Genomic DNA, 25,069 nt, shown 5'->3' on the forward strand with positions numbered 1-25,069 from the left:
CACACTACCAGAACTGCTACATGTGTGTTCTTGTTTTTCAGAAATTAGTGATCCATCACTGACATGTGTCCATATTCTACCTTTGCATCCTTTGTTTTTATTTTCACATCGTCAAAATTGAATCGAACCTTCCTTATCAATCTTGTCTTTAACATAAAGATACCCATTCCAAGCATAATTTTCCTTGTCTCTTTAACTTACTATTCTTGAATTATCCATTTCTGAAGAATAGAAACAAGAAATATAAATATAAAAATAAAATTTAAAAAAAAGTTTTTACTATTGATATAATTAAGAATTTTTTCAGTACTATTTTTATTTGTGGGGACACAAATAAAAGATTCATCATAATAATTGTATTTAGCAATTTGTTTCATTTGAGAGATAATCAAGAGTTTGAAATTTATTTAAATTAATTTAGATGTTACGTATACAATTTAGCATACAATTAAGATTATAAATTTTGAATACATACTTTTTATTTACTTAAAGTTGTTCTTTGCATGTTGTAACTGTAATGTTGACACAAATATTGGAAACAATGGAATCAACAAACAACTAGTCTTACTGTTTAACAGAAGTCAAAATATCTTGCGAATGCATATTGAACTAAATAACCACACACAAAAAACGCACAAATGATAAATTTCCAAAGAAGAGACCTTACGTAGTGAAGCTCAGAAATACTTCTTTACAAAATAATATTAATAAATGAATTAAAAAACTGTATTTTTTCTTTATTTTAATATTGTGCAATTATACCTTTTTCAATTTTAAATCATTTTCGGACCACTCTTTTTAACCATCTCTTTCTTAAATGATCCTACAAATTTTGATATATGATATAAACGAAAATATATAATATAAATATTTATTAACTAGCTGACTAATTTTTTGTATGGGAAATTTCAATATAACTTCTATACAATTTGTAATTCTACACAATAAAAATAAACTTAATTATAAGCGAGATTAAATTTTATGTTTATACTGTAATTCTATGGGAAATTTCAATATAACTTCTATACAATTCGTAATTCTAGACAATAAAAATAAACTTAATTATAAGCGAGATTTTTTAAATTTCATATTTATACCTTTCTTATAACTCATTTTTACCTGGTAATAGATCAACAGATTTGATCTATTACCAGGATATTTGATCTTTTATTCCGTCGCCCACTTGGCCATAGCCCAGTTGATCGTGTCCCTCGTGCAGAATATTTCTTTGTGTAAGGAGAGAACGTTTCCTGAAGTTTTTGAACAGAGTTTACGAAGTGCTGATTAAAGTTGTTTGCCAACTGTTTGAGGGATTTGGGCTCACAAGCAAAGTGTTTTATTGTTTCTGAGGCAGTGGTTTTATGTGTATCGTCCAGCATTTCATTGAGCAGGTGCCAAGTTTCCTTTATGTCATTCTGAGCTGTTGTTAATTTGTTTCTATAATACTTTCTTTTTGCATTCTAATCTGTGTTGTTAACAGATTCCATTTTCTTTTGTATTCAGCTTGTAAAACTGTATTGTTAGGTGCCCTCTTAAGTTGTTTCCATAGGGAATCTTTTTTTTTTTTATATCTATTAATATGTTGTTTGTTATCCATGAATTCCATCTGGTTTGGAAGCATATTTTTATTTTTGTTAATGCTTTGTTATATATTTTATTAAATGTAAGTTTAAGATTAGTATATACAGCAGAGTATGAAGATGCTATCTGCATCCAGTCTGTTTTCTGATTTCATCATTTATTATACTTTCATTTGTGATGCTATTAAACTGTTTTGTAGTCTCAGTGAGTTTTAAGGCTTCTGGTTCAGTATGCAACTGTAGTACAGTGACATAATGGTCTGCCAGTTTACACGTTATGATGGCTGCAGTATAGCTGTTTGGAGGGGCCCCATATTTTTATGTGGTAAATACAGGATCAGGCAATTGTATTTTCGACTATCTCTTCTCATGTATATGACTGTATGGATGGGGTTATGTTATATGCTGGCAGTAGTTCCCCCCCCTCCATCTCCTATCATTTCTAAAAAGACTGTACCGTTACGCTCAATACCAGTTAGTATATCTGCTTCTGATAGCCAACAAGTAATAATTATGATAAAACTACAATGCAAATAATGCCAAGCAGCAATGCAAGACATTTTTGGATTTGAAATAAAATCACGCTTTCATTTTTAAACAGACATTTTTGTGATCAATCTTTCTATAACTGTTACGTCACAATGAAGCCCCACAATGAATAAGAATAAGAATATTCTTATTCATTTTATTTCAAAGTTTTCTAGTACTGGAATTTTTGTCTCTTCTTTTGGATTGAATGAACCTTTAATAATTAATTTAAATTTCCAAAGTTAATTTGGAGATTAAGATCGATTTCTATTAGCCAGAGGTTAATAGAAATCAATACAAAGAGGCAGTGAGGTGCATGCTGATTTCTTTTCTGTTTTGATGCGGGTTGTCTCTCAGGACACTAGCATCATTAAGCTTTGGATGGCATATGTGTGGCACTGACAACCACTATGCTTGTTATCTGATTGGCTATATACACTTATTAAAATGATTACTTGGTAACTGATTTGTCAGAGGTGCTGAAGTGCCTGTGCGTATGTCTGGAGATCAAAGGATTTTCTTTCCTTTTTGAGGTGGAAGTCTTTCAACAGTAGATGTGTGGCACTGACATCCACCATACTTGTCATATGTTTGTCAATTAGCTGTATACACGTTCAGAAATGAGGCTATAGTAACTCTGATATTTTGGAGGATTTGTAGTGTCCATGTGCATATTAGAGGTAGAAGGAATTGGCTGGTCATCTTACTCTATGACTCTGCTGCATGAAAGACTGCATGTCATAGCACTGTGAAGGGATGTGAGGATGGTGGGACCAAGAAAACAAACCAGAATAAATATGTTGCATTTTGTGATAAAAAGGTGTATTGTAATTTACTATTTTGTATTTAAATAAGTGATGGAAAGTAATAGAAAATATCTTAAAATAGAAATATTTTTTGTGTTGTTCTTTCACATGTTAGGTTTTAATAACTCTTCACTGGCGAGCAATGTGTAATTTTCTGCCAAATGCATTTAAGATTATGCAACTTTTAGTCGAAAAAGTATGCATTCTTCTAATGCTAGTGTATATTGTAGCATTCCACAAGTGATTTGAACCATGGTAATTTCTTATGAGAAATATTTTGTTACCGATTGGCAAACGGAGATCAGTTTAGTCAATAAAACAACAATAGCAATAATAATAATATTTATTATCATTAAAGAAGCCACTACTTCCATACCAACAGTAAACCGTTTTAACAAATAATAGAATTAGTAAAATATCATTATAATTTTATATCTCAATCTGCTAATCTGGAACAGTGAATAAATCTATCATAATCAATCCTTCGTATATATAAAAAACTATCTGGAAAATAAAGTATAATTATGGCTATTTTCCAAAAATAATAACTGATGCAATGGAAGCAATAAAAGTGCATATACAGAATACAGAAACAAAGTTCATTCATAAATACTCCGAATTAAATGAAATTATTACACCAATGAAGTGAATAAAGGTAAATTGAAAGGAATAAGGGATTTCTAACTTCACTGTTTTTCTTACTTATATGATGTTTTCTTAAACAAACCTATTGCAAGTCTCTATAGAATTCATTAATTAATTTTTAATAAATGCTCCAACAAATTGTGAGTGGGAAAAAACAAACATTCCAAAATTATCAAAATTGGCCAGAACATTATAAAACATTCCGAACAAGTAAAATGTTTCAGCTATTAAGGCAAAATTTATAGAAGTACAGAACGCAGATTAAATATGGAAAGCTAGTCTAGTTGATGGGGGGAAGTTTCGATTGATAAATTATAAGAAATAAGCCAAATTCATCAAAATACTAAACTATCACTATACAAGAGAGTGCTCAAAATAATTTTAACACATGGGATTGAGAAGGGGGTTAGAAATAAAACAGCTGATCAAAGATTAAGAACCAGAGTTATGAGATTTCTGAGAAAACGAAGGGGACAGAAGTGTTGACATCTATTGCAGAATCAACTAAAACAAGCACATTAGGATAGAACTAGTTATTGTTTATAATTTTTGCTTAATGCTAATTATGATGTACTTCTAAAAAAATCCATTGCAAATTTCAAGGATTCTTCAACAAACTTCTGTAATTTCTGTAAGGAGTTTGGTACAAAAATAGAAAATAAAGAGGACATACAAATTCAAAGATTTGGGTTTGAGGTTATTGAGAGTGGTCGAGTAATTTAGCGTTTGTGTGCAATTAGCAATTTTTATCTGTTTTGTTATGTTTTTTTCATCAGAAAATTAGAGTATTATAGTGTATTAGTGTAGATTTTTGTGTTTTAGAGTATTAGTATATTTATAACATTTTTAGTGTGATATTTTGGGCATGGCACAAGCGCGGCGAACAATGTCAGCAAAGACCACGCTATCCGGCGATTTCGATTTCGGGATATTATTCAGTGCGGTGTATGTGAAATGTATGCATCAAGAAAATGAAAGAATATGTGGAAGGAAGTTGAAACCGGAGAGAAAATATACATTAAATGTTTTAAATGTGAGTGTCTGTTAGGTGACGAGAATGCAACAAACACCGACGATAAGATGGAAAATGATGTTAATAATGTTGAACATGCAGTCGTGGAAATAGAGGAGAACGAAATGGATATCAATAATGAAACAGTGTGTTTAAATGTTATCCTTCATAGGACAAAGCACGAAACTGAAAAACTGCAGAAGCAGCAAGAGTTAAGCAGGGGTGAAAAAAAGAAAGAAACAAGTGATCTGAAAGAATAATAAACAACCAAACAAACAAGAAAAACAAGTTAAGAAGAAAATTATGTATGGAGACTCAATCAGGGGAGTACTATATACGATATTAGTCACACCATCTGAATGCAAAAAGGTAAGTCAAAGGAAATGATTGTCTTGGTTGGTACCAATGATTTGAGAGGCGAGAAGTATTTTATGAGGGAGGATGTAAAGGAGTTGTTAGAAGAGGCAAAACTGAAGAGCGAGAAGGTGAAGATTGTAAGTCTCCTACCACACTATGATAGAGGCGAACTGAGGAGGAGGGCATTGATAACCAATGCATCTATACGTAGATTGTGCAAAAGGAATGTTGTAGAATTTGTGGATCTGTGGTCTCTGTTTGGCAGAAAGGATTTGTACAATGCAGATGGACTGCATCTGAATGGTTTTGGTGTTAGATGTCTGGAGAGGAGCTTTGTTCACCGAGCATGCTGAAGTGCAAATTCTGAGAAACTTAAGCAATTAGTGTGGAAGCAAGTGAGTGAGTGTGAGAATGACCAAGTGAGGAATCTAGTCTCTCAAGCAAAAATATTGAATAGGTTAGTCAATTCAAAAAAGTAAAGGTGGGTGAGGGAATAAAGGGATGTTGCCGTTTCTATATACTAATGCCAGAAATAACAGCAACAAGAGAGATGAGTTTTTGGCAATGATTAAGTGCAACCTCGCCAAAAGTTATAGGCATTAGTGAGACTTGGCTAACAGCAGATGATGTAATTACAGGGATTGAATATGAATGGTTTAGTATTTTCAGGGAAGGTAGAGAAGAGAGGATGGGGGGAGGAGTACTGCTGATGATAGCAGATGAATTGCAACCAAAAAGAATAGGAGACAGGCAGGAGGGTGGCTGTTCATTGGAAGCAATCTGGTGTGAGATTAAGACCAGAATGAAAAAATATACAGTTTGTTGTTGCTATAAGCCAGGGAATTCCACAGATGATCTAGAAGACATGCATCGCCAAATTAGTACAATAAGTACAGATCGAGTGATTATTATGGGGGACTTCAACTATGGAGATACAGTTGAATACTGACCAGACTAGAAGGAAGAAAGATCACATGGCAGAAAGGAAATATAATTTATACACCTGATGAGAGATAATTACTTAAGGTAGCATGTGATGGAAGGGACTAGGGGGTGGGAGAGTATTGGACCTGGTCATAGGATCAGAAGAGCTATCCATAACCAAGTTGACAACATTGCCTTCAATTAGTGAAAATGACCATGCAGTTTTGACTTTGGAAATTGTAAAACATGAGGAATATTCTATCAAGAAAGAAGGGATATTTGTGGAACTACAAGGCAGGTGATTATGACATGCTTAGGAAGAAGCTTAAATCTGTACCATGGTATAAAACACTGCAGGGTAAGGATGTTAGTAGTGTATGGGATACAGGTAAGGGTTATCTAGAGGAAGCAGTATTAAATTGTATACGTAGGGGTAAGGAAGATTAATTGGGTAGGGGTTAGATGGATGAGAAATATCATTAAGCATGAGCTGCAGAAGAAGAAAATGCTGTGGAAGGTATATAAATAGAAAGGTGACCAGCAAACTCATGAACAGTACAAGACTCAGGCAAGAAAGGTGACCAGCATGGCAAGGAAGGTAAAATCAGATTATGATCAGAATTTAGCCAAACAGGCCAAAGGAAATCCCAAAGAGTTATTTCGTTATGTGGCAAATAAGAGGAAGAATGATTATGAATATTAACCTTAATGAGTGGTGATGGTCATGAGGAGATGAAAGTGGATAAAATAGTTGAGTTACTGAGTGATCACTCTGCAAGCATACATCTTCCTAGTGAGGTTACTGCTTTAACCTATGTGACAGACACTAATGTGGAAACAGTAGTGGATGAATTGGAGGTCCTTATGATATTGCAGAATCTCGATGTAAATACAGCTGTGGGATTAGATTGGATATCAGCTAGGGTTTTGCAAGAATGTGCAAGAGAACTGGCGATGCCTTTAACAAGCTGTTTAACTTAAGTCTCAGCTCTGGTAGAGTTCCAAGGGAGTTAAAAGATGGCAAAATTATTCCTTTGCATAAGGGAGGTTCTAAGACAACAGTAGCAAATTATAGACCAATCAGTATCTCAGGCGTGGTGGAAAAGTATTAGAAAAATTGGTAAAAAAGAGAATTCAAGAATGGGTAGATAAAAATAGGATACTGCATGAGGGTTAACATGGCTTCGTGAAGTGAAGGGTCGGTCATGTCTTAGTAATTTACTAACTTTTTATAATAGAGTAACAGCTGAGTTGGATAAAGGAAATGGCTACATGATGATTTTGCAAAGGCATTTGACAGAATACCACATGGAACACTGTTATGCAAATTAGAACAAATGGGATGGATATGACCCTGGCTAAATAGATAAGAAGGTGACTGCTGGACAGATATCATAAAGTAGTATATATAGAGGGACAGCATTGGGGAGAAAGCAGGTGACTAGTGGTGTGCCACAAGGTTCAGTGCTGGGACAATTGCTGTTTAATTTGTAGATAAATGATATAGGAAATAACCTGAAAGGAAATATTCAGTTGTTTACTGATGATACAAAATTAGGTAGAGTAATATTTAATCAAGGTAATGTGGAGAGCTTGCAGGATGATTTAAATAGGCTGTAAGTATGGGCAAAAGTTAATGGGTGTCAGTTTAATGTCGAGAAATGTGAAGTTATGCACTTAGGGATAAATAGATTACAAGCTGTTTATCACATTGATTGCACTGTACTCCAGGAAATAGATGAAGCTAGAGATTTAGGGGTTGTGGGTAGACAGAGAGTTAAAGTTTAGAGGACATATTGCTAAGGTAGCATAAAATTACTTGGCTAGTGAAGAACACATTAATAAGTAGAGAAAAGGAAGTTGTAATTCCTCTTTATAAGACCTTGATATGTCCCCATATGGATCTGTGCTCAAGTCTGGTCTCCTGGATTTCTTGGTTTTCTGGATGTGGAAGAAGCAGTGGGGAGTGATCAAGATGGTGAGTGGCTTGTGCCCTTTGAGAATAGACTGAAGGTGTGTGGATTGCATAAATTGGTTGATAGGAGAAAAAGAAGGGATATGATAGAAACATTTAAGTTACTTAAAGGATTTTATAGGATAGATGCAGAGGAAATGTTTCAGCATTTGGCAACAAGGGGGTCATCCCTGGAAGATGAATAAAGGTGTGGTCAGTAGGGGTGTGAGGACTAGATTTTTTGCATATGGAGAGTGTTGAAAAATGAGTAGAACAAGTTGCCAAAGTCAGTTGTGCATGCTTTTCCATTAATGGGTTCAAGGAGGTATGATAGATTGTGTGAGTAGATTGGGCCTCCCATGATGAATCTTTGGATTCCATGGAGGTGCCCGAATAATAATAATAATAATAATGATACTCATTCAATTACATTCGTATTGTCTAATATCCATCATCTACAACTGGACTACAATTATGTTTCTGGTTGCTTGTCATAGTCGATGCCATCCTTTCTTCATATTAACTCTCATTAACATAGAAATAGCACAGGGCAATGTCCTTTCACACAGGTGTTTTCTACTGTTCGTGATATGATAGAAACATTTAAATTACTTAAAGGTTTTTATAAGATTGATGCAGGGGAAATGTTTCAGCTGTGTGATAGTGATGGAAGAACAAGAGGTCATCCTTGGAAATTAAGGAAAAGTGTGGTTAACAAGGGTGTGAGAACAAGGTGTTTTGCCTGAAGGATGGTGAATGAGTGGAATGCATTGCATGTCTCAGTTGTGAGTTCTTCATCTGTAAATGAATTCAAGAAGAGATATGATAGATATTGTTTTGATAGTTTGGGTCTCACATGATGAGTCTACTGACTCCATGGAGATACCCGTAATAATAATAATAATAATAATAGTAAACTACCATCTATTACTAACCTCAAATGCTAATCACAGTGTTGCTGTGCTCAGTAGCATTGTGATTAACAACACTGTTGCTGAGTACAACATGCATTTCATTTGTTCTCGTCATTTGCCAAACCATGCAGTTCCCATATATTCCAAGAAAAAAAAGGTTTTCCATAATCACTTAATTTATCTCACTAACACCTACAATCTGAGGCCCTAATATGAATTGACAATGGCAATAAACTCAACCCCTTTATTTCTGATACTCCTAGCATTGATGTACAGACATAATAAGCTACCTGGATGCTTTTTTTTGTACACTTGTCTGTAGTCTGTATGACAGCTCGACAACTTGCAGATCTCTGTTCTTATCTAATGTCTTACTTATGCAGGTATCTTTGCACATGCTTGTTAGGCGCAAACCAGATGAACACAAAAGTGTTCTCTTTTCATAATCATTTCCATGATAATACCCATTCCTATCATTAACACAGTTACATAAAATTGTTGCTCTTACACACAGATTCCTACCATTCCTCCCATAATAATTTAGTTTCCCTGTTCCCTGACTCTCTGTGTTAGGTCTCATACTGATTAATAATTTTTCAAGACTGCTGATACCAAACACATTCTAGTGTAGGCCATCCCTCTTATACAAATCCATTCCTCCCTCCCTCACTCACTCCACATACTCAAAAATCCACATCTGTTCCTTCTATACAATCTATGCATAGAATCCTTTGCCATTGTAGCCCTCCTTCTTAATTCATTTCTATCATTATCTAGGTAACATACCTATGATTTTCACTTTCTCGCTTCTTCCAACAACCCTTTCATATCCTCTCTCATACTGAACTTATTGCTAGTTAAGTCATTTGTACCTACTAGAATTATGATCTCTTTTGCTTTGCTTTTCTGTTTTTCAATTGCATGTGTAATATTTGTAATTTTTGCTTTGGGAAAACAACTTGCTCATCAATAGCATGTTTTATGATAGAGTGACCATACCAAATAATATCCTTCTTTTTTATAATTGATGAAACTTACCTTATTTCATTATGTAGTAACTCACCTAATTCTGTACTTTGTTATTTCCTACTTTGCTGCTTAATTTTCTTATCCTCCCCATGTTCATTTAACTGCTGCTTGACTTTCTGCAATTCCCATGTTGTCTGCCTAATAATCTACTTTAACTTTATATCATTTTCAATATCCTCCTTAGCAGGGCAAGTCTTCTTGTTCTTGTTAGCATACCATTTTGTGTGAGTTTTTGGCATCACTTCAAACTGTATTTAATTTTGCAATACTCTAATAAAAATATGTTATAAAAACACTAAATACTCTAAAAATAAGAAAATCTACACTAATATACTATAAATACTATAAAGCACTAATTTTCTAAGGAAAAAACACAGTAAAGCTGATAAAAACCAATAATTTTCCATAAATACAGTGACTACTCATAATGTAGCCTTGAACCCAGTATCTGGTGATATTTCTTGAAAGAAAAATTGAATGGTGGTGTGTGTGTGTGTGTGTCATCATCACTATACTCTGAAGATAAAAGTTGAGTTCTAAGTGAAATAAAATATGATTATGAAATCTTGGATGGGGGGTGATGATTTCTTTTAAACAGTAATTCTTTGATAGGGACTTTTGTAAAAAGAAAACTGGTAAAGCAGACTAAAATGCACTGAATGTGATTGATTTAAGAATCTAATAAAATATCAGGAGACTAAATATTCAGTTTGCTTTGTACTTGAAAGTGAATGGCATCAAAAGAAACATGAATAATAGCCAACACTTAATCCTTGCTACACAATCAGCTTACCCTCTTTCCATTCTTTGGGAAATTTCTAGACTCACATTAAACAACTCGAAGGCACCATTAAAACTTTTAAAAAGAAATCATAGAATTCCCAGGTGCTGATTATCACTCAAGTTTAAGTAAATAATTTGATTACTAAATGATATAATCACGTAATCACAAGAAAGATATTTATTTAACCAAAATATTTGGTTAAATAAATATCTTTCTTGTGATTACGTGATTATATCATTCAGTCTTATGTTGCAAGTATCCTTGAAACAACAAATTTGACTACTAGCTAAATGAAAAATTTGCAACTTACTTGCCAGTCAACAGTTGGTTCCTTAACAAAAACATCCATGACATTCAAGAGGAGATCATAATTTGTGCGAAGCGCATTAAGGGCATAGAACATTGTTGACTGCAAAAGACCTCTTACTTTGTGAGGAAGCATCAAGTTTAGAAACTGAGGTGTTAATCTGAACGGCATCAATTCAGGAATTGGAAGAAACTGCAAAAATTAAACATAAATTATGTTAGTGTACAGTCACATCTGTGTATTAGTTAGAATTAGCAATATTAGTTAGAAATTGCATTAGAACCAGATTATATTCTGGTGTTATTAATTAGTCTTAAGACAAAATTTTTATTTGAATATAAGTTATTTTGTACCATAAGTTACAGAGCAGAGCACATTGCACTGATGCAAAGCAGAACAATGGCATCCAAAGAATCATTGTTCAAGGAATTCAACCAGAAGGACTTTGGTCCGAAAGCAGGAGTGGTGGCAGAGCACACCGAAAATGTTACGAAAATGAGTGTTGGAAGTGCGAGTTAGGTCGAGAGATTAAAGCCGTAAATGTAACAGGGAACATGCATGCAAATGTGTATGACAGTGTACCAGAAGATAGGATTGAGAGAGAGAGCATAAAAGATATATGATTGAGAAAGTTTTTTACCTTTCTTATACATTAAAGATACCAAGCAATTTTATAAACTTGGTTTTAATCCTTTTTTCTCAAGTAAGCAAACAAGGAAGTAAGTCAAGTTTGCACCTGAAGTATTTTCAGGTCTGAGGCATCTCGTGGTAAAGGTGGAATAAGCTCTGATCATTTTATTTAGTATCTCCCATAATGCAAAGCACATCTCCTTGCTGACATGTATGATGCTATGCATTAAGGAAAGGGCCACTACCCAGACCGGTTTTGACCTTTATTGAGGTCTCGTCAGTATGTCAGCAAAAATATGCACTTTGCATTACGGGAGATACTAAGGAGAGTGATCAGAGCTTATTCCACCTTTACCACAAGTTGCCTCAGACCTGAAAATAATTCAGGTGCAAACTTGACTTACTTGGGAAAAAAAAATTAAACCAAGTTTATAAAATTGCTTGGTATCTTTAATGTATAGTATACCCAAGGTAAAAAACCTTTCTTTCTCTCATCCTGAGATTTTTATTTAATAAGATCAAAGCACTTTGAGGCAACTTGTATAGGCAAAATTTATAAGTTCTGCATTACTTCAACCTTGCATCTCAGGGTCTGGCTCCCACTGACGAGACCTCAATAAAGGTCGAAACCAGTCTGGGTAGTGGTCCTTTCCTTAATGCATAGCATCATACATGTCTGCAAGGAGATGTGCTTGGCATTATGGGAGATACTAAGGAAAGTAATCAGAGCTTATTCCACCTTTACCACGAGTTGCCTCAGACCTGAAAATACTTCTAGTGCAAACTTGACTTGCTTGTTTGCTTACTTGGGAAAAAAGGATTAAAACCAAGTTTATAAAATTGCTTGGAATCTTTAACATATACAGGGTGTTCGGGATAAATTTGACAGTTTCGTAAGGAAAAAGAAAATCTTCTTTGTGTCTATTAAATTTAATGAATTGACAAAAAAACGTTACAGGCAGAGTTAATTACAATAATATCAACAAGATTTACTCAAAATAACCACCATTAGCATCGATCACAGCTTCAATTCTGCTTCGGAACCTCGAACAAGCTGATGCTACAGTCTCCCTGGGAAGGGCCGCAAAAACTGTTTTAATTTTATCCATTAACTGGGCTTTTGTATTACTGGAAGTGCGATTGGTGTCTTTTTCAACTGCGCCCCATACAAAATAATCCATGGGGTTAAGGTCTGGGGAGTTTGGAGGCCAAACATTTGGACTGGTGAAGTCGTAGAAATTTTCAGACAACCATTTTTGACTTTTCCCAGAGGTGTGGCAAGGGGCCGAATCCTGCTGCCATACATACGGCCTACCATTGGCTACCCTTGTTATCCAGGGCTTGACTACAGTTAGCAACTCCACGAACAAAGCCCGAATTCCAATGTCAGGGTTCTTCAACACCTGTTCCTGCAGATTTGCGAGGAATTCTGCTGTACGAACGCAATCAGATCGTCTGCTAGGGATCTTTCTTCTTGCTACATCCTCGTAGTCACCATTGCAAGTCTCTAGTTCATGCCTGATTGTTTTTACTGTATTCAGGTAGCATTGGGCAGCAGTCGTAATATCCTTATTTTGATGGCGGGCACGAATCATCATGATACAAGTTATTCTCTTCCATGATTCAGGTGGGTTCCAGCTATCCATCCTTTCTGACATCTTGTATATGAATGAAGAAGGGTCCAAACTTTTAAATGAAGAGAAGTGTGTGTTAATACATGTAACTTACGGAAAAATATAATTAATTATAAATATGTCAAATTTATCCCGAACACCCTGTATATGACTGTGAGAGAGAGAGAGAGAGAGAGAGAGTAAAAGTGATATGATTGATTGATTGATTGAGAGAGAGAGAGAGAGAGAGAATAAAAGTGATATGATTGATTGATTGAGAGAGAGAGAGAGAGTAAAAATGATATGATTGATTGATTGAGAGAGAGAGAGAGAGTAAAAGTGATATGATTGATTGATTGATTGAGAGAGAGAGAGAGAGTAAAAGTGATATGATTGATTGATTGAGAGAGAGAGAGAGAGTAAAAGTGATATGATTGATTGATTGAGAGAGAGAGAGAGAGAGAGAGAGAGAGAGAGAGAGAGAGAGAGTAAAAGTGATATGATTGATTGATTGAGAGAGAGAGAGAGAGAGAGAGAGAGAGAGAGAGAGAGAGAGCACAAATGGATATAAAGTTGGCAAAGTGGATGAGAGAGTGGTTGAATGAGAGATACCAGACTGTAGTTTATTCAGGAGCAGAGTCCAGTAGAAGTCCTGTAATTAGTGGTATGCCGCAGGACTCTGTTCTTGGCTTATCACCATGAACACCAAAAGTGACAATAAAAGCTGCCTGGTTGGCCGAGTGGTTAGCATATCCACTCTCAGCCAAAAGACTGCAGGTTCGAATCCTGCTGTGGGCATGGATGTTTGTGTTTGTCTGTGAAAATACTAGTGGTGGTGGCGGGCAGTAGATGACGTTGGTGTAATTGCGGTCTCTGGTAGGTGGTGTATTGAGTGGTGGAGACAGAGCTGTAGAGTAGGTGCCCTCCCTCGATGAGTCTTTGGACTCCCTGGAGGTGTCACGTAATAATAATACTAAAAAAAGAACAAGTAACAGTAATCCATAAAGTTGGTTAACAAAAAATTACAGGAATGGATTACTGTTACTTGTTAAGATAAGCCAAGAACAGAGTCCAGTAGAAGTCCTGTGATTAGTGGTATGCTGCAGGACTCTGTTCTTGGCTTATCACTATGAACAATATAAGAAGTGATGTGAGAGGAACTATTCAGTTGTTTGCTGATGATGCAAAATTGGGTGAAGCAATAGTCAATATAGATGTTAAAATTTTGCAGGATGATTTAAATTTTCAGATAATAAAACATTTAAAGGATATGTGATCAGATTTGAAAACTGTACATGACAAAACATGGCAGAGACAAAAATTAGATTAGTGTGGAAAGACCAAATCAGGATACTACAAATATATTGACAACGTGGATGAAAGATAATATCACAAGCATATGCAGTAAGGTAATGTCATTTGTCCAGTTTATAAAAAATAGGGCACACTACACAAGGCATTAAGAGGATTAATATGAAGCAGTGTTTCACTGCACCAAAGGTAGATTTTCTATTTCAGTCTTGCCTACATTTTCAGTATTTCAGAATTTCTGCATTTCCTTTATATCTGTATCTGCTGTAAAAATTTCAAAGTTTTCTTTTTGGTGGTTTTCTTTATTGGAACAAGTATTTAAATAAAATTTTGTTTTAATAAAACAAAGCTTTATTTAAATGCTGTTTATTGTTTATATTCCCAAAATATATGTTTAGTCAAAAGTCAGGCAGAAGGCAAGGTCAGAGTCATATGTTTTAAGAGGTAGCAGCAAAAAAAAAATACATATAACTTTTTGTTATTTTTATTAGAGTTTTTACTTTAAATTATGGAGAATCTAATCTAGATACAATGCATAGTCTGTGGGTAATTTGCAGTTGGAGAATTTGTACTTAAAAACATAATATTTCAGTATAGTTTGTAGTAGTTCTTAGTGTAGTATTTGAATAATGGTGGCAGTGGTAGCTCAGTTTGTCAATGGCTTATCACCAAGTCTCCCTCCCCCATTTAAGGACTACATTTTACCCAGCATACTATGGGATTTTGTGGTATGTAGTGCTTGCGGCATGTATGTATCCCGACAGTTAGATATATGGCAGGTGAAAGATCAGGGAGTGTATGTCTATGGAAAATGTAGAAAATTGGAAGAACTTTGTGATTTAGAAATTAGTATAATGGACCTCGGCAGCATTGTGTTAGAAACAGGAGAATCCCAATCGAGAGAGAGACAAGTAGCATGATTGAGGGTGGGGATAATGAGCAGAATATGAATGAAAAAATAAAAGCAGGGAGTATAATAAATTTGAAACATCGTGACATTGTCGAAGATGGTGTTAACTGGGAGGACAAATGGCAAGCAAGAGCAGGTAGCTTGCAAAGAGAGAGAAAGAGAGAGAGAGAGAGAGAGAGAGAGAGAGAGAGAGATGCAGTGAAAGAAAAAGTGAAATGTTTTGGGAATGAGTTGAGAAGTGTGAAAGAAGAGTGTGATTAGGTTACTAGAAACAATGAATGCAAAGCAAATCAGGGGTAGGAGAGAAAGAGAGTTATGGGTATGAAGTAAAAGACAGGGAATGAGAAAAATGTGAACGCATGCTGGAACCAGGGATGGAGAGATGACAGGACAACAGGTAAGTAGGGGATCAAAGAAAGAAAGAAAGTGTTAGAGGGGGAGAGAGTGAGGGATGCAGGTGAGCAAGGAGGAAACAGAGTGGTAGGAGGTGTGATGTATGGAGACTTGATGGTCCATGGTGTGTAAGACAGAATGCCAGAGGAGTGAAAATGCCTGAACCTGGAAGAATGATAGGCTGATATGAATAATATAAGAATGACAGACTATGGCAATTAAACAAGGTGAAAAGGTGGATGAAATTATTGTGTTGGTGGGCACGAATGGCTTGAGAGGCAGTGTGAATAGGGTAGCAAGAGATCTGAGGTTCATGCTTGAGGCTGTATGGAAGAACACTGAGAGAGGGAAGATAGGGTATGTGTGTGTGTGTTGCCCAGGAATGATAATGCAGAGCTGTGGAGAGCATCAATAATGAATAGTGTAATAGCTAGAATGTGACGAAAGAGAGGCCTGGAATATGTGGAATGCTTAGAGGGCATTTGAAGACAGAAAGGAACTGGAGGTGAGAGATGGTTTTGCATTTGAATGAGGAAGGATGTAGGCATCTGGAGAGAATGCTGTTCTCTGAACAAGTCAGGTTGTCAATGCTGAGAAATGAATTATCAGGATGGAAGGTAGCAGGGGTGGCCTCTTCTGGAAATAGGTGCTTGAGAGAATGGGGAATACATTGGGTAATGCAGAATCCAGTGGAGTTGGGGGGGGGGGGGATTGATAGGTATAGAAAGAGAGAGAGACAATGCCTTGACTCTTTATACTAATACTAGGAGTATCCGAAATAAAGCAGATGAATTCATGGCCCTGATAGCATCAGCCTGTCCAAATTTATTGAGATCTCTGAGACATGGGTGATGGAAGATGACATACTATCAAGAATAGATGTACAGGGTATAGCATTTTTCGACAGTATAGGAAGGGAAAACGCAGTGGTGGAGTACTGCTTATGATGAGTGATAACATTGACATATGTCCTCTCAGAGTGGAGGATTTGGAGGGCAATGGCACTAATGGTTTTGAAAGAATATGGTGTGAGGCAGAAGTGGGCAGGACATGATATTTAGTGAGATGTTGCTACAAGCCAGGGAGCATAGAGGATGAGCAGCATGAGATGTTTAGGCAGTTGAGCTTGGTAAGTGCAAGAAGAATGATTGTTATGGGAGATTTTAACTCATATAAATATAAATTGGAAACAGGAAACTGCATGTAGTAATAAGGGAATGGAATTTCTGGAATTTTGAGTGTCTTAGACAACATGTAGAAAAAGGAAAATGAGGTTCAAGAGTTTTAGATTTGATCACAGCATCAGAACAGCTGATTATAACTAAGAAAATGACATTCTGTCTCCAGTTGGAGAGAGTGACCATCTGGTTTTGACTTCAAAGACGAACAGACATGAATGAGTATCAAAGAGAAAGGAATGCACGTGGAATTATAATGCAGGTGATTATAATAGTCTTAGATATCAACTTGGGGCAGTTCCATGGAGGGAGGAATTAGAAGGGTGAGATATCAGTGCTTGGGAATATGTGAAAGAATATTTATTAGCAGCAATAGCAAGCTGTATACCATGAGTAAAAAAGAGAACACAAATTCATTCAAAGTGGATGACAAGCAACATCAAACAGAAACTGCAAGTAAAAAAAAAAGCTATGGAAGAGATATAAGGAGAGTGGTGGACAGCAGATACATAAAGAATATAAGACTCAGGCTAGGAGCATGATTAGTATGGTAAGGAAGGCAATACTGAAATATGAGAAGAGATTGGCTGTGAGTAGGTGGAGAAATGATTGTGGAAGAATAACATTGTTAGATAAAAATGGGAATAGAGTGACTGATGTGAAGGACATAGTGGAATTGTTAAATGCACACGTTATTGAGATATTTCATCCTTGAGAAGTAGGTTTTAATATTAGAGGGATAGGGCAGGTTTGAGGTTTAGAAGTGCAAGGAGAACGTGTTTCATATACTGAGTACTCTGGATGTCAATAAAGCAATGGAACTGGATGGGATTTTGCCATGGATTCTGAGGGAATGTGCTAAAGAACTGACAGCTCCATTGACCTGGCTTTTCAGTGAAAGTCTGGCATGGGAAAGGTATTCAAGGAGTGGAAGGAGAGTAAGATAGTGCCATTGCATAAGGGCAGTAGCAGACTGGAATTGTCAAACTATAGACTAGTTTGTATTTCATCAGTAGTTGTTAAGATCTTGAAGAAATTAGTGAGGGATCATTTACAGCATTGGGCAGATGAGGGTAATGTTAACTGTGAGAGTCAGCATGGATTTGTTCAGGGGTGCTCTTGTTTAAGTAATATGATTGCCTTTTATAATATGGTGACAAGAGCAGTTGGTGAGGGGAAAGGCATATTCTGCCTTTTTTTTTTTTTTTTTGGATTTTATAAAGGCATTTGAAAGGATACCACACAATAAACTGATATTTAAGTCACTGCACATGGGTTAGTGAATTGGATTTGGGATTGGCTGTCTGATAGGTATCAGAGTTATGTATGCATGTGGGAGCAGTATCAAAGAAGCAGAAAGTTACAAGTGGGATCCCACAGGACTCAGTACTTTGACCTGTATTGTTAACCTTTATATCAGTGACATTATGAATGGACTGCAGGGGAATAATCAGTTGTTTGCAGATGATATGAACTGGGAAGGGTTCTTAGTAATACTGCAGATGTGGTAGCCCTGCAAGAGGATTTGAATAACCTAGACAGATGGGCAAATGATTTTGATTCAGGCCTCCATGGAGCCTAGAGTCACAAGACCTAGAAAACACAGTCGATCATACCATTACTCGATTTCATTGACTGTTTGGGCTCTCACCGCTATCAGACAATGCATTCCAAGGTTCAACTACTTGTTAAGACTTACTAATAAAGAGCAGCAATGTCTGATTGTATTCCAAAGGTGAATTGCCTATTGGGTTTATCAGTTTAATTCAGCTAAATGTAAAAGTCTTGAAGTTTGTGATGCATCGATGGGAGACTACATACTCAATTGGAGGAATGGTCTCGGAGGAAGTTTGGGAGGCAATGGATCTGGATCAATCAAGGGATCAATTTGAGCTGCTTTGGTAGAAACCTTAAATTCAGGGAACATACTGCAAAGGTGGTGAAGGTAATCCAGAGGATTGCTGCAATGCAAGAAGGGGATGATAAAAGATAAAAAAAGTTGTCATTCCACTGTATAAAGCCTTAATTAGACCACACCTGGACTACTGTGCTCAAATTTGGTACCCAGGATTTGAAGGGGATAAATTAACGTGAAAAGAATACACAGGCAGATAACAAAGAGATGTGAGGCCTGTACAATGTTAGTTATGAAAACAGGCTGAAGGAATGTGGACTGCAGTCTGGTAGATAGAAGAATGAGAGGTGATATGATTGTGACTTTTGAGAGGTAGTTACAAGGTTGACACTGGGAGCAGTTTCATTTGGTGGAACGGGGGGAGCAAGTGGTGAGGACATCCTTGTCCTCGCCACTACCTAGGTTGAACCTTGGAATGCATTGCCTGATAGAGTGGTGAGAGCCGGAATGGTCAATAAGATCTCAGGAGCGGTACGATTCGCTGCGTTTTCTTGGGTGGACCTCCCACAATGAGTCTTGTGGCTCTATGGAGGACTGAATCATAATAATAATAAAGATATATTTTGGGAACATAAAAGATAAAGCAATATAAAAGTCATTTTCCCTTGTCTCTCTATTGCACACTACCATTTAACATGATATTTCTATACAACACACTACATTAAACTCTTGGTCTAACATTCCTTTATATCAATTATATAAGAAAAATCATTCATATAATGAAACAACATTTATTTCAATGAAGTCAGAGATAACCGTTAGGTACCTGATCTCCATCACTTTCAGTTTCTTTTCCATTATCCAAGAATGCTACTTTCCTAAAGTACAGATTAGTAGTATAGTAAATAACATTACACCTTTCTGTTCCAAGGAAGAGCAGGGAACAGAGGTGTATGGGCATTGATCAAGCGCTATTTAAGAGCAGCAATATCTGAGTGTATTCCAAAGGTGAAATGCCTAAACAAGGTAGTAGTAGTAAAATGGATGAATCAAAAGATTAAGCAGGAAATCTGGAAGAAGGCACTCTAGAGCAGGGTCGGGGAATTTTTTTACCTATTACCCCAAAATATATTTATTTACGCCGCCGTTACCCCCTTGATTTGAAAGGGAGAAAATCATAGATTATTTAAATTCAAAAGGTTTATTGAATCTATTTATATGGAGAATACAATTATAAATATAAAAAGTATAAAATAAATGTGATAAAATAAATTAATATCCTCATTATGAAACAAAAGGATTTCTTTGAAAACTTTTTCACTTCAGGTTTTGGAGAAATGATGTTGTTTCATTTTTGATACAATAACATCAAAATTGGGACATTTTGATGTCAGAGTAATTTGGATACTGTCTCTGAGGTCCAATCGATTTCTCTGCTTTGTTTTCATGTTCATTAGAGTGGAAAATCCTTGTTCGCAAAGCTAGTTTGTTGTAAAAGGCAGTGATTTTTTGACTGCCTCCTCATGTGCAATTTTGAAAGCCTTTGCAGCTATTGACATCCAAAAATATGACAGATCTGCTTTGTTTTCAAATTCAATACGTGCTTCATTATTGGATTGAAGTTCAAGAAGTGCCTCTACCAGCCCTTGAGGCTGTTCTTGTACATCAGCAATTTCACATTTAAAGGGATCTACAACAACCCAACTGACAGTATGCGAATCAAGATCTGGAAAGTAATCAGAGAACCGCTCTTTGAGTTTGGTAAGATGCCTTATAACTGTTATCCTTGATGTCATCAAAAGTAATATTTTCACAATCTTCCAAAAACAAAGCTAACTTTGAAAAGGCAGCTGACTTGTTTTGTTTTGCTTTCTGTCTCCAATATAAAAGCTTTGATACAAGCACTGAAATCTTTTCTCTGGCTGAAATTATATTGATATTTTTTCCTTGCAATTCTTTGTTCAATGCATTCACATACTCAAAAAATCAGCTAAATATGCAAACCCATGAGGAGTTTGTAAACTTATCTGCGAGAACATGCTTTTGATCAACCATAAAAATTTCAAGTTCAGTTTTGAGAGCCCACACTCGGTTCAGAACATTTCCACGTGAGAGTCACCTCACTTCTGTATGATAAAGTAGGTCTGTATATTCAGACTCGCCATCTTTACATAATTCATGAAATAGTCGCGTGTTTAGTGCATGTTCTTTGACAACATTGACAACCTTGATAACATCATGCATGATGGCTTCCGGTGCAGGTTCCAAATGTTTCACAAGCAGTGCTTGGCGATGGATCACACAGTGGTTAACTTCAATTTTTGGATTATTCTCTCTTGCCAAAGCCAAAAAACCACTTACATGACCCAACATAGCTGGAGCTCCATCAACACACATATCAATGCAGTCTTCCCACTTTAAATTAACATTATTAAAGTATTCATTAACTTTATTGAAGACATCAATTCCACAAGATTGCAACTTGAGAGGAGAACAAAACAACAATTCCTCTTCAATTGCATGTAAACCTTTGTAGCGAACATACACCATCAGCTGCGAATTACTACTGATATCTGTAGTCTCATCAAGCTGAATAGCAAAGCATTTACTCTCTTTTATTGAAGAAATAATTTGTTCTCTCACATTTTCTGCTAAAATAGAAATTCTTTCTTTCAGAACTTTTGTAGATAAGGGCACTTAATTTAGTTTCATAGCTTCTTTCTGACCACACATAATCTCTGCCATTTTCAAAGCTGCTGGTTTAACCAATTCCTCACAATAGTATATGGTTTCTTGTTTCAGGCAATCAACCAGGCCACTTCAAAGCTAGTCTTTGATGCTGAATGTTGATCAAATGTACCTCTCAAGTTGCTATCCAGTCTTTGTCTTTTGACAGACATTTCCAAATTTACCAAGTATTCCCGTGGTTTGGAAGTTATCTGTGGTATATGTGGGTGCAAATTATCCAAGTGTTTCTTCAACTGACTCTTTTTGAAAGATTCTGCAGTCAGTACTTTCAAACAGACAACACACTGTGGTTTCATTATTCCTTTGTCTTCTATTTGTGTAAACCAATAATTGAGGAACTCTTCCTGGTATATTCTTTTTCTAGTTGATGTCATCTTAAGGGTAAAAAAGACAGTGATTGAATTTAAGTTTTTTTAAAGTTCATTTAAATTTACAATAATTTAATTGGTAAACGTGGCACTAAGACATGTCCTCAAGATGAAGGCTGTATTTAATTATTTTATTGACCATCGAAAATTAATTGAGCAAAGAGAAAATATATTAATCAAATTATCGAACTAACATAAAACTAAAATATGGTTAATAAATGAAAATCTTACACTTAAAATAGAACTACTGAAATAAATTAAATAACTACTTAAATCGACTTAAACAAAGCAAAAACACATGTGTCAAAAAATAAGGTTAAGGCGGGTAATAGACAACTGACAAATAATATCTCTTTAGCCACTTGACAACCCCTTAGCAACCAAATTGTTTGGAGTTCAACATGGCATGACGTCTTCTAAACACGTATATTACATTGGCCAGATGCAGTGTTGCCAGAAGAAAAATTTCTGTCGTAACAAGGAACGCGCTTTTTATATAATTTTACTTATGTCTATTGAGTCATTATCCCCAAGAATTTCATTTTTACCCCACTTGGGGTATTTACCCTGGTTTGCCGACCCCTGCTCTAGAGGAAACACAAGATGAATGTTATGTTCAATTGCATGAAGAGTAGAAAGAGAGGGCAAGGAAGGTGTCTCAATTGGTAAAGACAGCAAAAGTGCAGTATGAAAAGAAAATAGCTAATCAAGCTAAAAAAAATCCTAGTGAGTTCTTTTGATATGTGGCAAGTAGAAGGAAAAATGCCTATGAAAAGATAATGTATTCAATGACACTGTCAAATTAGTAACCAATGCAAAGGATATAGATGAAGTATTTTATGAGCAGCTTGTCAGTGTATTTCATCCTCATGAAAGCAACATCATGAGAAGCTGGAGTATAGAGAGTATGGCAGAGGAGGGATTGATGGTGAATGAGCAGAAAGTATATGAGGAATTAAGTAAACTTGATGTTGTTAATAAAGCAACAGGACTTGACAGTATATTGCCATGTGTCTTGAAGGAATGCTCTCTATAATTAATGGCACCTCTGGCATGCCTGTTTAACATGAGTCTGGAACAGGGTGAGTCCCAAAAGAATGAAAGGTAGGAAAAACTGCAGCACTTCACAAAGGAGGGGAGGGGATATGACTGAGGGTAAAAATCATAGACCAATCTGTGTGTGTGTCTGAGGTTGTTGTTAAGGTGTTAGAGAAGTTGGTGAAGACCAGGATTCAGAAATGGGCTGATAATAGCAGTATTCTTTATGATGGTCAGCATGAGTTGATTGGGGTGGGGAGGTCATGTTTCAGAAGTCTGCTTACATATTACAACAAGGTGACAAATTCGCTCAATAAACTAGATGTATATATGGTGGTGCACTTGGATTTTTCAAAGCCTAACTTTCCGACAACTGATTGGCTGTTGGAAAGGTATCAACAGGTAGTGTATGGAGAAGTGATATCCCAAAAGAGGGATGTCACTAGTACATCAGTGATACTGGGCTCAGCTTAACTGAAGATGTGCAGCTGTTTGTCAATGATGCAAAGTTGGGAAGAGCTGTGAGAAGTAGAGCAGATGTGGCCTGGTAGGAGGATTGGAATAGACTATATGAGTGGGCAAATGAGTGAAGCTATCAGTTTTATGTTGCAATGTGCAAGGTCTTGAAATTTGGTAGGGGAGTTTGAGATGCAAAATAAACAATTAATGGAGAAATTTTGGGGGAGGTGGAAGAGATGAGAGATCTGAGAGTGATGGTGAACATAGACTTGAAGTTTATGGGGAATCACACTGCTGAAATTATAAGAACATCCCAACAGATTATGGCAATAATGAGGAGACCATTAACATGTAGAAACAAAAATGTTATAGTTTCTTTGTGTAATGCTTTGATCAGACCACATATGACTACTGTGCAGAGATTTGGTCACCTGGTTTTCAGTGGGATGGTGATGTATTGGAGAGGGTTTATAGAAGGTTTACTAAGTTAGTGTAAGATTGTGGCATGTCAGATATGAGGAGAGATTGAGCTTTCAGAGATTGAGTCTATCAAAAGCTTTTGCAAAATCCAAGTACATCACTGTATATGCAGCTCCCTCTGTCAAAGGTATTTGTCACCTTGTCATAGTATATAAGTAAGTTAGTAAAGTATGACTCCCTTTCATAGGTTTGTTAACTCCCTTTAACAAACTTATGCCGATAACCATAGAGAATGCTACTGTTATCAACCCATTTCTGTATCCTACTTCTCACCAATCTCTCTAGTACCTAAACCACAACTCCTGACATACAGATTGGCCTATAATTTGAAGCCACAGCCTTATCACCACCTTTATGCAGTACAACAATTTTACCAATTTTCCACTCCCTTGGAACCTGTACTGTTATAAGACATTAAACAAGCATACCAATGTTACTGCCAATTCCCTGGAACATTCCCTTAAGATGCATGGTGATATGTCATCAAATCCTATCACCTCATTGAAATCCAGATTATTTATTTCTTCAAATACCTTCTGCTCACTCACAACTAAGCCATCCTCTCCTATGTCCTCTACACTTAAATTCCTCATGATTCCAACCTGATCAGGATGAAACACCTGTATAAATTGATCAATAGCAGTTACCACTCTACCATTTTCTTCCATTTACATCATCTTACCATGATCATTCTTTCTTCTACTTGCTACATATCTAAAAAACTCTCTAGGGGTTTCACTTTGCCTGATTTGCCAATTTCTGCTCATAATGCACTTTTGTTTACCATACTAACTGAGTCACTCTCCTGGGGTTGTTCTTTATATTCTCCCTTCATGTAACTGATTATTACCATTATTCTTATTGTACTGCCTCCAAAGTACCTTCTTCCAGATTTTATGCTTAAGCCCCTCATTCATCCATTTTACACCTACCTTATTCAGTCTTTTGGCCTTTGGAATACATTCACACTGGATGCTGTTATGTATTTCTTTGTCAGTTCCCAAGCAGCATTTATTTCCTTGTCGCTCAACTCTTCATTCCAAGCTATAGCATAGAATGAGGAGTTGATTCCCAACTGAACATAACTATGTGCATGATTAGCAGGACTATGAAATCCACCCCTCTGCCATAGCTACTAGTGCTTTCCAACATAGCTCCATCAAATATACGAAGAAGGCAGGCTTCACTTCACTAAATGGAGTGATTAAAGCTTACATGATCTCTCTGATATAATTATTCAATGTTC

The 25,069-nt window shown here is 36.1% G+C and overlaps 1 protein-coding gene across 3 annotated transcripts in view; it reads right to left on the reverse strand.

The window, feature by feature from the left end:
• LOC150103013 (DNA-dependent protein kinase catalytic subunit-like) overlaps positions 1–25,069 on the reverse strand; it is an 847,149-nt gene that overhangs the window by 29,211 nt on the left and 792,869 nt on the right. For all 3 annotated transcript variants that reach the window (XM_090397444.1, XM_090397443.1, XM_090397442.1), the window contains one exon: positions 10,844–11,032. In XM_090397444.1, coding sequence (XP_090253570.1) covers positions 10,844–11,032 — 189 coding nt within the window. The remainder of the gene's footprint in view (positions 1–10,843; positions 11,033–25,069) is intronic.

The sequence above is a fragment of the Typopeltis vanoorti genome, chromosome 9 (assembly GCF_054136105.1).
Source record: "Typopeltis vanoorti isolate ZY-2024b chromosome 9, IOZ_Tvanoo_1.0, whole genome shotgun sequence".
In the NCBI taxonomy this organism is placed as follows: Eukaryota; Metazoa; Arthropoda; class Arachnida; order Uropygi; family Thelyphonidae; genus Typopeltis; species Typopeltis vanoorti.